Source organism: Salmo salar, chromosome ssa25 (assembly GCF_905237065.1).
Source record: "Salmo salar chromosome ssa25, Ssal_v3.1, whole genome shotgun sequence".
Lineage (NCBI taxonomy): Eukaryota > Metazoa > Chordata > Actinopteri > Salmoniformes > Salmonidae > Salmo > Salmo salar.
The window spans coordinates 6,932,909-6,953,323 of NC_059466.1; the positions used below are offsets into that span (position 1 = coordinate 6,932,909).

The 20,415-nt window shown below is 43.2% G+C and overlaps 1 protein-coding gene across 4 annotated transcripts in view; it reads left to right on the top strand.

The window, feature by feature from the left end:
* The window catches only part of LOC106586062 (collagen alpha-1(XVIII) chain), a 176,347-nt gene that overhangs the window by 129,038 nt on the left and 26,894 nt on the right, over nt 1-20,415 (top strand). For all 4 annotated transcript variants that reach the window (XM_014172893.2, XM_014172890.2, XM_014172892.2 and 1 more), the window contains 17 exons: nt 6,903-7,024; nt 7,971-7,997; nt 9,444-9,650; nt 11,912-11,938; nt 12,068-12,130; nt 12,301-12,384; nt 12,677-12,727; nt 13,435-13,563; nt 13,874-13,936; nt 14,112-14,156; nt 15,057-15,188; nt 15,605-15,676; nt 15,782-15,808; nt 15,967-16,065; nt 17,899-17,934; nt 18,222-18,311; nt 19,553-19,585. In XM_014172893.2, the coding sequence (XP_014028368.1) occupies nt 6,903-7,024; nt 7,971-7,997; nt 9,444-9,650; nt 11,912-11,938; nt 12,068-12,130; nt 12,301-12,384; nt 12,677-12,727; nt 13,435-13,563; nt 13,874-13,936; nt 14,112-14,156; nt 15,057-15,188; nt 15,605-15,676; nt 15,782-15,808; nt 15,967-16,065; nt 17,899-17,934; nt 18,222-18,311; nt 19,553-19,585 (1,307 nt within the window). The remainder of the gene's footprint in view (nt 1-6,902; nt 7,025-7,970; nt 7,998-9,443; nt 9,651-11,911; nt 11,939-12,067; nt 12,131-12,300; nt 12,385-12,676; nt 12,728-13,434; nt 13,564-13,873; nt 13,937-14,111; nt 14,157-15,056; nt 15,189-15,604; nt 15,677-15,781; nt 15,809-15,966; nt 16,066-17,898; nt 17,935-18,221; nt 18,312-19,552; nt 19,586-20,415) is intronic.

Here is a 20,415-nt window from a genome sequence, read left to right on the forward strand (position 1 = left end):
TCCCTCCCGCTTGCACTGGATGCGGGGAACTAATTAAAACAGCTTGCGTACCAGAAGCAGAGTCGGGGATCGCATATAGCGACTTGGGTATGTTTGAAGAGTCAAATTCCATCCTGGAGCCGGGTGAGTCGAGTGAAACCATGGGACCATAGCACTCCCCCACTTCCGCAGCGGCCACGATCAGTGGACGAGGCCATCCACTGCTTTCCACTGCGGTGAGTATCGCTGGCTCGGTGATGTTAGGCTCAGGATTGAGTTGCACATCCCTGGAGAGCAGGAGGGTAGTGAACAGGTAGTTTAACAGTTTCCGATAAATGTTGGACTTGTGTTTGTTACGCCTAAGCGGTTCAGTGGAATAGGGAGCGAGGTACACTTGACCATTCAGAACATTATGGTATGCTGTGTACTGTCCGCTCCCGTTGAACGGTGAACCAATGTGTTTGGTGTTGATATTCTCCGGCAGTAGATTGATTGTGTCATCCCAGCAAGGACGCAGTGAGATTATCAGTAGAGCAGCTACATAACTGACAATCATGGCAATGTACTGGAGATAAAACACATAATTGCGCTTAAAATTTTTGCATGAGTTACTTAGCTGGGGTCGGCGTACACCTGATGCTTTAGATAAAATAACAGCTTTCGTAGGAGAATCGGCACCTGCCGCACCACCCTCCCTTCCGTCTGCCATTGAACTTAAGAAGGTGTGACTCGCGGCAGTGCCTGGTGCCCCAGAGAAGAGGGCCATGGCCAGCCAGAAACAAACCTTGTCAATCATCTTCCCAATCAATACCCAGCTCTCCATTTCTAATCCAATGTCATTTGCTTGCTTTGTGCTCTCAGTGATAAAGTTACAAGCATGCACACATTCCTTGATCTGCATGAATCAATCTGGTCTTCTCTTTATGCTGCAGGTCCACAGTCATCACACAGCTTCGGGGCTTTGCGTGAGCAAGCCCCACAAAAAATTCAGTTGCACTGCACACAGTTTTCATGGCCGTTGTTTCATGTGCACCTGTCGCATAATCTCTCTGAAGCGATTGAATGGCATGGTCTCTCTGAAAAAATACCTATCAGACCAAAATGACTCCACATCGATGCTTTCTCCGCCGTATGCCCTGCAGACATACAAGGGTGCAATAAATGCTTTGAGTTTATCCATAGACATGTCCCACATACGCTTTCCTTTTCTGTGCGCATGAGCAACAGTACAATCTCTGATGTGCTGCAACATCTGCATGTCACATAAACTCGTCATTCTTTTCTACCCAAACCGTGCCATCCCTCCCAGACTCCGGTTTCACCGTGGCAGTTGGGATCACCATCTGTCAGCTCTGTTCTGGTTATCTGCGGCAAAGCTCAAGCATTGGACGCGGAGGCTCGAAGTCAACATCAGAATCAGATGAAGACTCTTCATCAGCAACGTCGATTTCAAGCTCAATATCCAATCCTGCATCCAACTCCTCTAAATTCTGCAGCATTTGCAATGCTGTCAATGCGTCTATTCGTTTGGTTCGGCTTGCCACTGTGAACTACAAACATTGTATGGTGTACCCAGTGTCGGATTTGGATCTCCAATTATATACCATTTCCAGACTTTCATAATAAAATAATTAGACCTGCCACAATTCTTTGTAATCATTACACTGTTCTAAATTTAATCATCCTCTTCACCCTTATCATTCAGATTAATGAAATTAAATCACCCTCCTTATCATTTGGTTCATTGAAATCATGTGCGCCATTATCAATTTCTATCAGGTTTCTAATGCCAATTCATCCATTGATGACAGAATAGCATATTTTAATTTTAAATGTATTATGTTGCTAGTTTTTGCTTAGTAGCAAGAGCAATGCTGCCACGCGAGTGGTCATGTGCTGAATGCATGGACATCACAGATATTCTTGGAAAAAGTGACATTTGGAAATAGAGCTGCACCTCCTTTAATTTTGAGAGTTATTTGACAAAGGTAAGTGTCATAGAAACTGCAGAGTATGCTCTTTCTGATACTATATATAAATCAAAATGTTTTTCCTGCATGTGACTCTGAAGGACTATTTGATAAAGTGATGCCCCTTTCCCTGCATCTCCCAATTACAAGATGCGCCCATCTCTTAATGTACAATTTGACAACTGGTAGGCCTAATATTGTCACTCATCAGATTGTCAATTTAATCTTGTCTGTAGGATAACTCTTATGTATGAAATTAGTTTCGGGATAGTTTGTGTAGTTTCAATGGGCCGGCTGTGCAGGCAGACTGGCGTGGTTTGTTTCCCGCTCATCAACTTGGATAGAGTCAAGAATATGTTTTGCATTATTCTAAAGGCCTACAGCAACACTTAGCATGTTCTGGTTTCTCTTACAATAAATGTTATTAGTAACAGTTACAATAAAGAAAACAATCCTGTAACAGCTTCTTTTTACAAAGTAAAATGTAAATGAGAACGGTATCAACCCGCAAGGCGCGCGGTCAAATTAAGTTATTTATTTCATACAATTATTTAACTAGGCAAGTCAGTTAAGAACAAATCCCCCTTTAAATAAAGGCTGCCTTCCAAGCAATGGGAACCTCTCCAGAGAGGAGAGGCAGGTTAAAAAGGTCAGAGATAGGCTTGGCAATGATGGGGCTGCAACCTTAAAGAAGAGAAAGGATCTAAACCATCTGACCCAGATGTTTTTTGGGGTCAAGTTTAAGGAGCTCCTTTAGCACCTCAGACTCAGTGACCACCTGCAGGGAGAAACTTTGTAGCAGGGCAGGGGAAAAGAGGGATGAGCATCGGGACTAGTCGCATTAGAAGGGATGGGAGATGAGGAAATGTTGGACGGGCAATCATGCATGGCTGAGTCAAATAGGAATCTTGACTTAATGAAGTGGTTATTAAAGAGCTCAGCCATGTGCTCCTTGTCAGTAACAACCACATCATAAACATTAAGGGACATGGGCAGCTGTGAGGAGGAGGGTTTATTCTTTAGGTCTTTAACCATTTTCCAGAACTTCTTGGTTGTTAGACCCACATAGATAGAACTGCTCCTTAAAGTGACTAACTTTGGCCTACCGGATAGCCTGAGTGCACTTATTTCTCATTTGCCTGAACGAGAGCCAGTCAGCCTGAGTATGTGTGTGCTGAGCCTTTCGCCAAATGGAATTATTGAGGTGGCGTAACTTTGCCAGATCATGGTCGAACCAGGGGCTGAACCTGTTTTTAATTCTCATTTTCTTTATGGGGGCATGTTTTAACAATACCACTGAAAATATTTGTTAAAAAAAGGTCCAAGCGTCTTCGACAGAGGGAATCAAGCTGATTCTATACCAATTTACAGAGGCCAGGCCATGCAGGAAGGCTTGCTCATTAATGTTTTCTAGCAAGTGTCTATAACAAATCAGGACAGGTAATATCACAGAGCAGCCATTATGAACACAGGCTGTAAAATCAAATTGTTTGGGGACAGACTTTGTTTAGACAACCGAGCACTGAAGGTGTCCCTTGGTAAAGATTGCCACTTCACCACCTTTGGAAGATCTGTCTTGCCGAAAAAGGTTATAACCAGGAAGGTTAACATCAGTGTTCAAAACACTCTTTCTTAATTGGGGCTAGCAACAGTAGATGGGCCAGGGTGTACATAAACATTTCCAGATATCATCAGCAGTAATACAATCAGGGCACGGCAGAGGACAGGGAGTGTTCATTGTCTATGAGATTTGAATGTGCATCAGATGGCAATAAGATCATATTGTACAGAAATTTCATCAGGTAACATGAATAGAAAGCCGGCGAGAGGTGGTTAGAATAGGATGGGAGGCCAAGAGTCTGTGTAACCAATAGAGAGTCAGAGTCCCGAGTGTGGGAACAAACAGCTTGTCCCACGGTTGGGTAAACAAGTAAGTTCATAGTTAACAAAGCACACAGGAGTCATGAAGCAAATAGCATAAAGCAGAATAAAAAAATATAACGACTTGGGGTTAGCCATTGTAAGTTCAGAGTCACTCGCCCCAACAAGATAACTTGAGAGAGTAGCTCTGAGTCCAGTAAGCTATAAAAGTATGCGATTGAAATAAATAGTAGGCCTATACTAGTTAAAGTGTTTGAGTAAGATCACATAATAAGCTTCACAAGTTAATTAGCCTACCTAAAATTCCGATCAGCCCAAATTCTGCTGTGTGTGTGAGTGCGTGTGGTGAGCTAAAGCTCGGGAGATAGGGGGGAGTGTGGCGGGGGTACCTGTACCAGACGGGGAGACAGGCCATGGCAGACGTTGAACAAATCGCCAGGTGGAATCCAAGCAGCAGGCAACGGGAGTAGGTGTCACACCCGCTTGGGAGATACTTTTGTTGGGAGGCAGATTCCTTGAGGAAAATACCAGCTAGCTAGCTAGCTAACGTAGCTAGCAAGTCTCTGTCCACCATTTATTTTCTCTTCAGTTTCGGGAAATGGTCCTTTACGACATGTTTGGGAGGGGGAGGCTGTGAAACTCTCCTGCCATTGTTAGGCTCAAGGGCTTTGATGTCTCTCCCTTCACACCTCAGTGCTAGTTGAAGTTGCAGCCGGATCTGTTCTGTCCTAGCAAGCTTGGTAGCCTTAACTTAGCATTCAGTCCTTATAAAGTAAAATATATCATTGTAATTTATTCTTGGCTTTAAAAGTAGCTTCAGACTAAACATGACTCACTCAGTTGGTGTTTTCAGGTTTCTGTTGTACTTCTTTTGCTGGTTGTTGGTTTGCCAGAGCATTAGCTGTATAGTCCTTGGAAATAAGAATCTTTGGTAGTAGGAATCCTTCCACGTAATTTTGTCCAAAATCAAGTTGTAGGTTTGGAGTTTTGATTTGGAGTGACGGTTATTTTGTGGAGGGTATTATATAACTCTAAATCTATATTTTTGTAAAGACATGCTGAAAAATGCGGGAGCCCATCTGCTCATGCAACAGGGCATTACAGACTAGTGCCAACGCTGATAAGTAGGCATCACACAGAGTCCTTTAGGTGCCTTTTGGCAACCTCCAAATATGCTATCATGTGCCTTTTACTGAGAAGTGGCTTCCATCTTGCCACTATCACAAAGGCCTGATTGGTGGAGTGCTGCTGAGATGGTTGTCCTTCTGGAAGATTCTCCCATCTCCACAGATGAACTCTAGAGCTCTGTCAGAGTGACCATCGGATTCTTGGTCACCAACCTGACCAAGGCCGTTCTCCCATGATTGCTCAGTCTGGCAGGGTGGCCATTTAATAATGATGGATGCCACAGTGTTCTTGGGGGCCTTCAATGCTGCAGACATTGTTTGGTACCCTTTTCCAGATCTGTGCCTCGACTCAATCCTATATCGGAGCTCTCCGGACAATTGGCTGGGTTTTTGCTCTGACATGCACTGTCAACTGTGGGACCTTATATAGACAGGTGTGTGCCTTTCCAAATCATGTCCAATCAATTTAATTTACCACAGATGGACCAATCAAGTTGTGGAAACATCTAAAGGATGATCAGTGGAAACAGGATGCACCTGAGCTCAAATTCGAGTCTCACAGCGAAGGGTCTAAATATTGTCCAAGTGCAAAAAAATTCTACAAAAAAAAATGATTTTCTTTGGAAATATGGGGTATTGTGTGTAGATTGATGAGGAAAATGTTTTATTTAATCAATTTTAGGATAAGGTTGTAAGGTTGTAACGTAACAAATTATGGAAAAAGTCAAGAGGTCTGAATACTTTCCGAATGGACTGTATGTTTGGGGAAAATCAATACAGCACATTACTGAGTACCACTCTCCATATTTTCATGCATAGTGGTGGCTGCATAAATTTATGGGTACTCTTGTAATCGTTAAGGACTGGGAGTTTTTGAGGATACGAAATTAACGGAATGAAGCTAATCACAGGAAGAATCCTTGAGGAAAACCTGGTTCAGTCTGCTTTCCACAGACACTGGGAGATTAATTCACCTTTCAACAGGACAATAGCCTAAAACACAAGGCCAAATCTACACTGGAGTTGTTTACGAAGAAGACAGTGAATGTACCGGAGTTGCCGAGTTCCAGTTTTGACTTAAATCTATGTGAGGACTTAAATGGTTGTCTGGCAATGATCAACAACCAATTTGAGAGTTTGAAGAATTGAATGAATAATGGGCATATATTGTACAGTCCAGTAGTGCAAAAATCTTAGAGATTTACACTGAAAGACGGGCAAGTCTTTGTTCCTGCTCTCAGTAGGGACAAGCTGAATATTGCAAAGCTGTTTGTTGAAGGTTTTAAGTTCTCCACTAGATGGAGACAGTGTCCTTGTACAGTGCCTAGAGAAAGTATCCACACCCATTGACTCATTTTGTTTGGTTACAGCCTGAATTTAAAATGGATTAATTTTTGATTTTGTGTCACTGGCCTACACACAATATACCATAATGTCAAAGAGTAATTGTTTATAGAAGTTTTTAGAAATATATTGAATATGAAAAGTATTTAACCCCTTTGTTATGGCAAGCCGAAATACATTCAGGAGTAAACATTTGCTTAAGTCCCATAATATGTTGCATGGACTCACTCTGTGTGCAATAATAGTGTTTAACATGATTTTTAAACAACTACCTCATCTCTGTACCCCACACATACAATTATCTGTAATTATCTCAGATTCAACCACAAAGACCAATTGTACTTATTGGTAGATAGGTAAAGCAAAAACACAGGCATTGAATATCCCTTTGAGCTTGGTGAAGTTATTAATTACACTTCGGGATGTTGTATCAATACACCCAGTCACTACAAAAATACAGGCGTCCTTCCTAACTCAGTTGCCGGAGAGGAAGGAAACTGCACAGGCATTTAATAATTTTTTCAAGGTTTATATTCAGGTGGTTAACTTTTCTTTTTCTTTCTTTCTTTCTTTTCTTTCTTTTCTTTCTTTTGTTTTCCAGACCAGGGTGGATCTAGAGGAGAGAAGGGCGACAAAGGAGCGAAAGGAGACATAGGCCCTCTTGGTTCAAAGGGAGATTCTGGTTCCGAGTCAGGGGCACGAGGAGGGGCACGTGGAGAGAAGGTGCGGACTTTTAGAATAATTTTAAACTACTAAAATGCATGACAACACATTTAAACATTGTTCTATATATCAACGTTAGTACATCAAGTAGTTAAAACATCATGGTGTGATCAAGGTGACAGCCCAAAATGTCTATTCATTTTACATTTCTGTTCAACTATTGAAGTCTATTTATACAGCACCATTCATATACCACCAGCAGCTCAAAAAGCTTAATATGCTCTAGGTGCATTAGACCCTGAGTTTAATATCCAGATAGTGAAGTGAATACAGAATATACTGTATGTATTCTTTCTTATGCAATTATTCTCAATGCTCAATGTACCAACACTTGCTAGTGTGGAAGTATGTTTTTTTAAATAACTCATACAGGCCCAGGCGAAACTGCATCCATACGTCTCATTGCTTTCAAACAAACTGAAATGTTGTGGTAATTTGCAAATACACTGAGTATTCAAAACATTAAGAACACCTGCTCTTTCCATGACATAGACTGACCAGGTGAAAGCTATGATCCCTTACAGATGTCACTTGTTCAATCCACTTCAATGTAGAAAAAGGGGAGGAGACAGGTTAAAGAATTATTTTTAAGTACTGAGACGATTAAGACATGGATTGTGTGTATGTGCCATTCAGAGGGTGTATGGGCAAGACAAAAGATTTAAGTGCCCTTATAAGGAGTATGGTAGTAGGTGCCAGGCGTGTCAAGAACTGCAACAATGTTGGGTTTTTCACACTCAACAATTTCTTGTGTGTATCAAGAAGGGTCCACCACCTAAAGGACATCCAGCCAACTTGACACAACTGTGGAAGGCATTGGAGTCAACGTGGGCCAGCATTCCTATGGAACGCTTTCGACACCTTGTAGGGTCCATGCCCCGACGAATTGTATGGTATACTCAGATGCTAACTTGTTCTTTTCTCTTGGGTGTGGTTTTTCCTGCAGGGAGTGCTTGGAGAAAAGGGAATGAAGGTATGTTCAAATGATCTACTCTTGTAAAGTTGTGGTCCAAGTACTTTTGAATGCTTCTGCAAGTTTATTATTTATTGTCTGGACGAAGACCTTCAGGTCGAAACATTGCATAATATTGCTCAAGCATTCGACAGAGATTGGGATTCTGTCTTTATCTATTTATCTATCAAAGTTTTCATACCTCATGACTTTTTCCACATTTTGTTGTTATAGACTGAATTTAAAATGCATTCAATTGTGATTTATTTTTGTCACTGGTCTACATACAATACTCCATAATGGAAACGGTGAAATGCCTTGAGTCAATATGTATTTAACCTTTTTGGTTTGGCAAGCATAAATACGTTTCAGGAGTAAAAATGTGCTTAACTAGTCACATAATAATTAGCATTGACTCTGTGTGCAATAATAGTGTTTTTAGGACTACCTCATCTCTGTACCCCACACATACAATTACCAGGAAGGTTTTCATATGCCTTGCAAAAAACGGACCTGTTGGTAGATGGGTAAATAATAAGAAAAAAGCAGACATTGATATCCTTTTAAGCATGGTGAAGTTATTAATTACACTTTTGATGGTGTATCTGTACACCCAGTCACTACAAAGATAAAGGCGTCCTTCCTAACTCAGTTGCTGAAGAGGAAGGAAAGCGCTCAAGGATTTCACTGAGGCCAATGGCGGAGCCATTTCTGCATAGTGCATCTTTAAGGACTGGGTAGTTTTTCAGGATAAGAAAAGAAACTGAATGGAGCTAAGCACAAGCAAAATCCTAGTTCAGTCTGCTTTCCACCAGACACTGAGAGATTAATTCACTTTTCAGCAGGACAATAACCTAAAACACAAGGCCAAATCTACACTGGAGTTGCTTACCAAGAATACAGTGAATGTGGCCGAGTTATAGTTTTGACTTAAATCTACTTGAAAGGGTGATTCTAACATGTATTGACTCAGGGGTGTGAATACTTATGTAAATTAGCAAAAATTCCTAAACATGTTTGCACTTTGTCGTTATGGGGTATTGTTTGTAAATGAGTCATAAAGAACATCTACATAAGCCATTTTGAATTCAGGCTGTAACACAACAAAATGTGGAACAAGTCAAGGGGTATGAAAACATTTTGACTTTACATTTTGTACCTTGAACGTGAAAGCAAATTGGCTATTTTTCACATCATATATGTTGAAATTAATTCACCACCTGAACTGAGACAGATTGTCACTCACACTATCATCATTTTTTGGGAAAGTCACATTTACACAACCTCTGGTATGTGTAGCATGATGTAGGAATTATAATACACATAATGCTATGTACAACACATGCAGTTTTATCTTAAAAGTTGTTCCTGAAGCTAACATAATGGTTTTCTGTCTCCATACCAAGACGGTATTCTTTGGAAACAACATAGATGTATAACTTTTTGATTGTCCTGTTGTCTCTGTAGGGAAAAGCAGGCTTTGGCTACCCCGGCTCGAAGGGTGACCCCGGCCCCGCTGGTCCCCCCGGACCACCCGGCCTCCCAGGGCCAGCAGCAGAGGTGGTATCACGTGGCGACGGCTCCGTGGTTCAGACGGTGGCGGGTCCAAGAGGACCAGCTGGGCCTCCTGGCGCCGCCGGCCCTGAGGGACCTGCAGGAGCCGATGGAGAGCCTGTGAGTTGGCTGCCGTTCCCATCCACCTCCATACCAGTAGAGCAGGGGTCAATCTTTTATTACCCAAGGACCCCCGGTGACCCTGGGACCCCCATCATATGTTTGACCCACAAAAAAAGTCTGCTTGTCTTGTTTTATCATCAGGTGAATGATAATGGAAAGGAGAAGTACTCAACATTTTTATAGATTTGGTACATAGTTGTTCATTATTTTGACCTACTTGTGGTCAATAATTGACTTGTGGTCAATTATTTTGACCTAATGTGGTGATTGACAGTCGAAGCCTTGGCCAGGTCGATGAAGACGGCTGCACAGTATTGTCTTTTATCGATGGTTATGATATCGTTTAGGACCTTGAGCTTGGCTGAGGTGCACCCATGACCAGCTCAGAAACCAGATTGTATATCGGAGAAGTTACGGTGGGATTTAAAATGGTCGGTGGTCTGTTTGTTAACTTGGCTTTCGAGACTTTAGAAAGGCAGGGTAGGAAAGATATAGGTCTGTAACAGTTTGGGTCTAGAGTGTCTCCCCCTTTGAAGAGGGGGATGACCGCGGCAAATTTCCAATCTTTAGGGATCTCAGACGATACGAAAGAGAGGTTGAACAGGCTAGTAATAGGGGTTGCAACAATTGCGGATAATTTTAGAAAGAGAGGGTCCAGATTGTCTAACCCAGCTGATTTGTACTGGTCCAGATTTTTCAGGTCTTTCAGAACATCAGATTTCTGGATTTGGGTGAAGGAGAAATGGGGGAGGCTTGAACAACTTGCTGTGGGGGGTGCAGAGCTATTGGCCAGGTAGGAGTAGCCAGGTGGAAAGAAATTCTCGATTATCGTAGGTTTATCGGCAGCTGGGAGGAGGTGCTCTTATTCTCCATGGACTTTAGTGTCCCAGAACATTTTGGAGTTTGTGCTACAGGATGCAAATTTCTGTTTGAAAAAGCTAGCCTTTGCTTTCCTAACTGCCTGTGTATATTGGTTCTTAATTTCCCTGAAAAGTTGCATATCGTGGGGGCTATTCGATGCCAATGCAGTACGCCACAGGATGTTTTTGTGCTGGTCAAGGGCGGTCAAGTCTGGAGTGAACCAAGGTCTATATCTGTTCTTAGTTCTACATTTTTTGAATGGGGCGTGCTTATTTAAGATGGTGAGGAAAGCAGTTTTAAAGAATAACCAGGCATCCTCTACTGACGGAATGAGGTCTATATCCTTCCAGGATACCCGGGCCAGGTCGATTAGAAAGGGCTGCTCGTTGACGTGTTTTAGGGAGTGTTTGACACTGATGAGGGGTGTTCGTTTGACCGCGGACCCATTACGGACGCAGGCAATGAGGCAGTGATCATTGAGATCCTGAAGACAGCAGAGGTGTATTTAGAGGGCAGGTTGGTCAGGATAATATCTATGAGGTTGCCCATGTTTACGGATTTAGTGTTGTACCTGGTAGGTTCCTTGATAATTAACACCCCGGACGGCCGGGGTGTTAAGCATATCCCAGTTTAGGTCACCTGACAGTACAAACTATACAAACTAAATGGGGGGGGGGCAATTAATTCACATATGGTGTCCAGGGCACAGCTGGGGGGGGTCTATAACAAGCAGCAACAGTGAGAGACTTATTTCTGGAAAGGTGGATTTTTAAAAGTAGAAGCTCAAACTGTTTGGGACCTGGATAGCATGACAGAACTCTGTCAGTAGATTGTAACTTCACCCCCTTTGGCAGTTCTATCGTGGCAAAAATGTTATCGTTGGGGATGTAAATTTCAGAATTTTTGGTGGTCTTCCTAAGCCAGGATTCAGCCACGGCTAGGACATTAGGGTTGGCGGAGTGTGCTAAAGCAGTGAATAAAACAAACTTAGGGAGGAGGCTTCTGATGTTAACATGTATGAAACCAAGGCTTTTACGGTTACAGAAGTCAACAAATGATAGCGCCTGGTGAATAGGAGTGGAACTGGGGGCTACAGGGCCTGGGTTAACCTCTACATCACCAGAGGATAAGGGTAAGGCTAAAGGCTATAAGAACTGGTCGTCAAGTGCGTTGGGGACAGAGAATAAAAGGAGCAGATTTCTGGGTGTGGTAGAATAGATTCACGGCATAATGTACAGACAAGGGTATGGTAGGATGTGAGTACAGTGGAGGTGAACCTTGCGTGATGATAAAACAGTGACAAACAGTAGTTGCAATTGGCCCGTCTTCAGGTTTTAAATCTTTTCCTTTTTGATCAGTATCCATTTAATTGTGTTTTATTTTCCTCTTCTTCACAGGGTGATCCAGGTGAAGATGGATCTCAAGTAGGTTGACAAATGAATGTACTTTGAAAGCTACCATTTAATGGATAACTAGTGGTGCAGTGAGGATGGTTTGTCTGAAGGTCAAGTATTAGTATGGCTCAAGTTGCTAGTCTGCTCTCTCTTACCCAGGGCCCAGTTGGACCGCCAGGCTTCCCTGGAATCCCAGGAGACCCCGGGCTCAAAGGAGAGAAGGTACTATATTCTGTCATGTCATGGCATTGTTGTATTGAGAAGCTGTTATCATGTGGCTTGGTCCCAGATCTGTTTGTTCTGTATAACCAACTGTTATGGTTGTTTGGCATGACACTGAACATAGGAGTTGGCAAGACAACACAAACAGATCATGTGTGTCTGCCCCACAGGGTGACCGTGGTGAGGGCCAGCCAGGCCCCAGGGGACCTCCAGGGCCCCCCGGACAACCAGCGCCAGCCAGACACGACCGGCCGGTGAGTCTACATTGACCCCAGTAATTTGATCCAAAGTCCTAGTTTTGTATTTTCTACAAACAATTTACAGAGAGCAAAGGACCCTGAAGCAACCACCACAACAGGGTTGTTGATACCAAAATGTTCAGTTGCGATCAGCAAATCATATTTTAGCTAAATTCTTTCAAATGGGGAGAAGGTGTCAGCAGAGCTACAGTAGATACATATGACCTGTATGTAATTACAAGGTAAACACCATGGAGCATTATGACTTCTATTATGTGTCTGAGCTAGTTCACCTTCTTTGTTTTAGACCTTTGCAGATATGGAGGGCTCTGGGTTCCCTGACTTGGAGACACTTCGGGTAAGTCCACTTCGCTTCACTCCATAAGCAAAAGGGCCATAGATTTCCTCGTCATACCACACTGGTTCATCCGCAGTTGTTAGGGGTGTTGGGTGATGCCCTTAGACAGACACTGATCCTGGGTCAGTTTTGCATTTTCCCCACTAATGGTTACAATTTGGATATGGGGAAGGGAAGCTGATTCTAGATCTGCACATAGGGGAAACTTCACCCCGGAGCGGTGTTAGGGCTCCACTACACCTGTATAAATAACCCCAAACCCAGTACAGATTTATGTTTTATGTATTCCTCTGACCAAACATCCAACTCGAGCGTACAGCGTCCTACCTCAAAGTGGAACGCGACTTCAGCTGTGAAACTAATTTGATGGAAGTAGCAATTTGGAAAGGCATTCATTTACTCAACCGATGTTGAGCTGAAAGCATTACTTGCTGTATTTCATCGCAAGCTATGATTTGTTACAGTATGTTTATTTTAAGATATGTTGTCCTTACTAGGGTACGTACTAGGGTTTGTTGACATTTGTCAGCAGTTTACTCTAACAAAAATGTATTCATTTATTTACCTTTATTTTACAAAGTTGACTGAGAATTGGGTATTCTCTTTTGCAGCAACAAACTGGGGGCACAGTTGTTTGGGGATGGGGGGGGTCGAATGGGCTAAAATGATGTGCACAATAATCATGATGTATTTTCTGGGGGCGGTAGGGACCGCCTGGTTTGCCTGGCCCTCCTGGCCTCCCCGGGGCCCCAGGTACCTCTGTTGTTGGGACAGGGGTCTCTGGCTTATTTGGCCCCAAAGGTCCCCCAGGACAGGATGGTGCTCCTGGTCAACCGGTAGGTCCTCAGGCAATGCACCCTTCTCTCCATTCTTTTGCCTTTCATCTAACATACCACAATGCAGCCATAATAGTCATAAGCATTTGATTGTGTTTTATCCATAATTATTTAGAATGCTTTATCATAATGTAAGAAGGAAGGTGACCTCTGCAGAGAAATGCCTGTTTTTTCTTTAATTATTAAATATAACCAGTTGGTCATTTGACCAACTACACTGCTGATACAGTGCGCAAAGTGTAATGAATATGATGATTGTGATGATTAAGTAAATGATCATGATATTAAGTCGTACACTTGTGCTTTTTAGGGCTTACACGGCCCGCCTGGTGCTGATGGTCGCCCAGGAGCTGCAGGGGCCAGGGGAGAGAAGGTAAGACTGAAAAAAAATACGAATGATTCTAATGATCGAGTTCTTTACATCTCGTCATGGCCTCTTGTGTCATTACCGAATGGCATCATTGATTGTTTTATGAAGAGCAATACCTATGGGAATTGAATGGGATCAGTCCATACAAGTTTATCACCTCTACGTTCCTACTCTACAGGGTGATCCAGGTGAACTCGGTCTTCCAGGAGCAGTCGGAGCGAAGGTGGGTACCGAGCCTTTTACTTTACTTTATTAAATCAAATACGCTATTGAAAACACAGAGGTAAGATTGGAAAACACAGAAGTCAGATTTGTAAATAAACTTAATGGCCTATTGAAAGGTTAGAGGTTTATGTACAGTATTCTGCAAGGGCTCAAGCTTTCCCTCTCTTTCTCGTGCAAAGCTTCTACTTGTACCTTCCTAGCTATCTCTCCAACCTGTTCTCTTATGTCATCGTCCTCTCCTACACCTGCCAATCTACAGGAGGTGCCAGGTCACCAGCATGGCAGAGTGGACTTTCTGTGTCTCTAGGGCAAGTTTGTGTTCATTAGGAACCAAACAGACTGAAACAGGGAGGGGCTATTTGGACTTCTCTTGCAAAACCTTCTATATTGTTTTCTGTGGCGTGCCCTAATGAACACGACCCACGTCTCCTTGTCCCAGTCCCCCGGAGAGTTACTGGGTGCGCAAGCTTTTGTTCCAGCCCAACACCTACACAACTCTTTCAAATAATCACCTCTTTAAAATAATCAACTAGTTAGTGCTGGGTTGGAACAAATGCCTTCACACCTAGTAGCTCTCCAGGACCAGAGTTGGCAATCCATTTGGCATATGTGTATGAACTTTAAGTTATGTTACAGGCTAGGGGACTATATTTCAACTGTCCCATATCTGCAGTTGGTCAGTTTCTCCTAATGTTGCTTACGTTGCCCTACAATGTGATTAATACCTGTGTGAAGTGTGTCCTACTAGTAGTGTGTGGATTGGATCTTATTATTTGCGTATTGCTGACAATGGATGCCTGCTCAGATGCAGCACTAAAGCCAACGAGTGGAACAATGGCTCATCAATATGATAATTACTCTTTTTGAATCTTGACTATCATTCTATCTCATTCCACAGGGCGCACAGGGATTGAATGGCATTCCCGGTCAACCAGGACAGGGTGGATTGGCTGGCCTCCCTGGACCAATGGGACCACTGGGACAACCCGGGCCACCAGGACCCCCCGGACCAAGCTATCGTGTTGGTTTTGTGAGTATCCACCAGGGACGGGTTTACCTATGTCAATGGTCTTAACGATGCATGATTACTAATGCTGTGTTTCATAGTAGTTTTATAGTATCGGCAGTCTCGCTTGTGAAAATATCTGTAAACGGAACCCTGTTGTAAACTAATGTTGCATTAATATTCAGTTACATTTTATTGATTAGTTTTAGTGCAAATTTTTTGGGGGGTAACTTTAGTAGGCTATTTGAACATTAATTGGGGTGTCATGAGTTGTTATGGAAATGCCCGTTATCCTGGTTGTATTAGGGATGAAGGAATGAGATTCGCACACATAACTCTGACTTTAGTGTTATTATGGGTTGATGTCAATGTGCGAATTTAAAGTTTGATTCTGCCCTTAGAGACTTAGTCTTTCTCTCTCTATCTCGGTGTGTGTAAAGGATGACATGGAAGGTTCTGGCGTGGGAGTGGCCAATGGGGTTCCTGGAGCCAGAGGGCCAGAGGGGCATCAGGTGGGTGTCCTCTGCAGCTGGCTTTCATTTTTTGATCCAATGTATGAATTTGGCCATTTTCATACATTTTCTTACTGATTCTGATTTCTTTCTGTTCACTTTCAGGGTCCTCCTGGCATCCCTGGCATACCAGTAAGAGCTTTTCTTTGGTTGAATTTCATACGATTTTGTCAAGAAATAAATATTGTTTTGACATAACAATACAATGCAAGCCATCTCAATATTGTATCACGAATTCCTCTTTTGTGATCAGTTTCAATTTAACGTAGGGCTAATATTTCACTCAATAGGGCAAGTCTGGTTTCCCTGGTATTCCTGGTGAGAAGGGAAGTGAAGGACCACAGGGAAGCGATGGCCGACCAGGGTTGGACGGTTTCCCTGGACCTAATGTATGTCAGAACCTTCTTCCACACACCCACCTCACAATATCTACATAAGGATTCTAACTCATGTAGTTAACAGCAATTCAGGTCTTGGCAATCTTCTGGGTGTGCAGGGCTTTGCTCCAGACCAACATGAAAACATCTGCTCCAGACTGAAGGTCATGATTAGTTGATTACATGCAACTGGTGTGTAGTGCAGCTGGGCTGAAATTTAAAGCCCGTCTAGATTTAATCTGTTCAATCTGTTCTTGCACAAGAAGACAGCAATAAAAAATAAAAAAAGTGGGGGAATTTTCATCAAAAAAAGAACCGTCCCTTTTTCAGGACCCTGTCTTTCAAAGATAATTCGTAAAAATCCAAATAGCTTCACAGATCTTCATTGTAAATGGTTTAAACACTGTTTCCCATGCTTGTTCAATGAACCATAAACAATTAATGAACATGCACCTGTGGAACGGTCGTCAAGACACTAACAGCTTACAGACGGTATGCAATTAAGGTCACAGTTATGAAAACTTAGGACACTAAAGAGGCCTTTTGACTGACTCTGAAAAACGCCAAAAGAAAGATCCTCAGGGTCCCTGCTCATCTGCGTGAACGTGCCTTAGGCATGCTACAAGGAGGCATGAGGACTGCAGATGTGGCCAGGGCAATACATTGCAATGTCCGTACTGTGAGACGCCTAAGACAGTGCTACAGGGAGACAGAACGGACAGCTGATCGTCCTCGCAGTGGCAGACCACATGTAACAACACCTGCACAGGATCGGGATATCTGAACATCACACCTGCGGGACAGGTACAGGATGGCAACAACAACTACCCGAGTTACACCAGGAACGCTCAGACTGTCCGCCTTTCACTGAGAGAGGCTGGACTAAGGGCTTGTAGGCCTGTTGTAAGGCAGGTCCTCACCAGACATCACCGGCAACAACGTTGCCTATGGGCACAAACCCACCATCGCTGGACCAGACAGGACTGGCAAAAAGTGCTCTTCACTGACGAGTCACGGTTTTGTCTCACCAGGGGTGATGGTCGGATTTGCATTTATCGTCGAAGGAATGAGCATTACACCGAGGCCTGTACTCTAGAGTGGGATCGATTTGGAGGTTGAGGGTCCGTCATGGTCTGGGGCGGTGTGTCACAGCATCATCGGACTGAGCTTGTTGTCATTGCAGGCAATCTCAACGCTGTGCGTTACAGGGAAAACATCCTCCTCCCTCATGTGGTACCCTTCCTGCAGGCTCATACTGACATGACCCTTCAGCATGACAATGCCACCAGCCATACTACTCGTTCTGTGCGTGATTTCCTGCAAGACAGGAATGTCAGTGTTCTGCCATGGTCAGCGAAGAGCCCGGATCTCAATCCCATTGTGCACATCTAGGACCTGTTGGATCGAAGGGTGAGGGCTAGGGCCATTCCCCCCAGAAATGTCCAGGAACTTGCAGGTGCCTTGGTGGAAGAGTGCGGTAACATCTCACAGCAAGAACTGGTTAATCTGGTCCAGTCCATGAGGAGGAGATGCACTGCAATACTTAATGCAGCTGGTGGCCACACCAGATACTGACTGTTACTTTTGACCCCCCTTTGTTCAGGGACACATTATTCAATTTCTGTTAGTCACATGTCTGTGGAACTTGTTCAGTTTTTGTCTCAGTTGTTGAATCTTATGTTCATACAAATATTTACACATGTTAAGTTTGCTGAAAATAAACGCAGTTGACAGTGAGAGGACGTTTCTTTTTATGATTAGTTTATTTTATGGATTTTTTCAAAATATTGGCCTTTCTCTCACAAATGTATGCTTTTTTTCTCGGGTTCCCTTTTAAATTTCCAGGGACAAAAGGGTGACAGAGGTGACAGAGGAGAAAGGGTGAGTATTTTCAAATGTTCATAGAATTTAAATGTAATTCAGGGGACATAATAATAGGTAAATTGCATGCCTAGAGCAAGACCATTTAACACCGATATTGTGTTCAAAAACTGTAACTACCTACCAGGAAATCCATGTGTTTAGCAATTAACCATCAGAGGGATGAGAAAATATCTGACCCTGTGTCAGTTATTAGGGGCCATTTCCACCACTCCCATGTTTTTTGGGATTCAGCACCAGTATGTCTTTGTCCCTAAGGCTGATGTTCTCTTGGGTCTGGTTTTTAGGGCGAATCTGGTCGCGATGGAAACGGACAGCCTGGACCACCAGGCCCACCTGGCCCACCAGGACAAATCATCTACCAGACCTCCAGCAGTGTAAGGCCCTGTACCGAAACAACTCCTAGGCCTTACCCCCAGTGCCCCTACAGACCCTAACCCTCTGACACTACCCCCTAGACCAGGGATGGACAACTTTGATGGTGTTGGTCTATAGGGGCAAAAAAATTGAACAACATGAGGGGCCACAGTGGCTCGTGGGTCTGCGTACCCACATCCATAACCCCCTCCACATTTTGCCATGGGGCGGAGAGATGATTTAGCAATTTTATAACTAATTTCATGCAATTCTACTCATTTTGCCATGGAGCGGAGAGATGATTTAGCAATTTTATAACTAATTTCATGCAATTCTACTCATTTTGCCATGGAGCGGAGAGAAAAATGTAATTTCCGTGATATCCAATTGGTAGTTACAGTCTTGTCCCATCGCTGTAACTCCCCTACGAACTCGGGAGAGGTGAAGGTCGAGAGCCATGCGTCCTCCGAGACACAACCTTGCTAAGCTGCACTGCTTCTTGTCACACTGTTCGAATAACCCAGAAGCAAGCCGCACCAATGTGTCAGAGGAAACACCGTTCAGCTGGCAACAGTCGGCTTGAAGGTACCCGGCCCGCCACAAGGAGTCGCTAGAGCGCAATGGGACAAGGAAATCCGGGCCTGCCAAACCCTCCCCTAACCCGGACGACGCTGGGCAAATTGTGCGCTGCGTCATGGGTCTCCCTGTCACGACCGGCTGTGACACAGCCTAGGATCAAACCCTGGTCTGTAGTGATGCCTCAAGCACTGCAATGCAGTGCCTTAGACCGCTGCGCCACTTGGGAGACCCCATAAATGTGTAGTTTTCAGCTAATTTCCTGCAATTCTACACATTTTGCCATAGGGTGGAGGCAAATTTTGCAGTTTTTAACTGATGATAAATGGGCCCCATCCCGGTCGGTTTAGATAGCTAGCCACTAGACTAACTTACCGATCTAAAAAGCGCCTACCCGAAGTAGAAACTTGTTTTGATCAGAAGGGATTGGATATGTATAAGCAAAATGTCAACCACAACAAAATCCCTGGCCTATCAATCGGCAAGATTGAGCTATTACCCTATTGCTTATACCAATCCGACTATTTTGAAATCTACATGAAGTGCCTAGGGGGTGTGGATAAGGAGTCTGGAAATAAGCATAGCCATCCTTCTGCACGATCTTCTTTTAGCTCTACTGTATCTCCTCCAACATGGACGGTTGAGTGTGCATTGACATTAAGCTGTGTAATTTCTCTTTCTGCAGTATGATGGTGTCGTTGGAGGCACCGGGCCCCAGGTAGGTGTTTTGTCCTGTTTGAAAACACTGTTATCATTAATGTGGTTCAATGTTACTCCAATAGTCTTAAAAGCAAATTTTATAAGAACTACAGGACACACTTCTTTTTCATACAATTAAGTGTTAAATTGATGTGTCATTCATTTGCCAAACTCGATTGATCAATTGCAGTAATTATTCTGGGTGTAATTTGATCAATGTTTGAAATGCATCCAACAAATCAATCAAGGGCTATATATAAGTCACAATGAAATTAAACCAATGACTACAAACACTGGGTCATATTAATTTGGTGCCAAATGGAAGAAACTGACTGAAATAGGAAGGGACTACCTGAACTTTTCCAATAAGAAACGCTAGTTTTGTTTTCCGTGGCAGTGTTTTACTATACGTGCCTGAACACAACTCCTGTATAGGGTCCTCGTTACGCATTGGAAGTGTAGCAGAGAATAATTCTCGAGACAATATGATCTTCATTACATGCTTGTCCTGCTTTTATAACAAAGATTGTATGAAGATGGCAGTAACCATCTGTTTCCATTTCTTGTATGTAATTCATATAAAGCTACATACCTTCTACCGATATTAGGCCAAAACTACATTTACTTTACATCACACAACCCACATTTAAGAAATACAATGTACAGTCGTTTTCCCAAGGGCCTGTGTTATTTTCATGAATTACATTGTTCCTTCATCTGGATATTTTATTGATGTTCTTAAATGAACCAAATGTTCTTATGTTGCAAAACCTGTTGAGAGCATGTAATGCGATGAAATTATACATGTCCTTAGAGATTTGAGTTTATTGGACAATGATTCTATAGGGG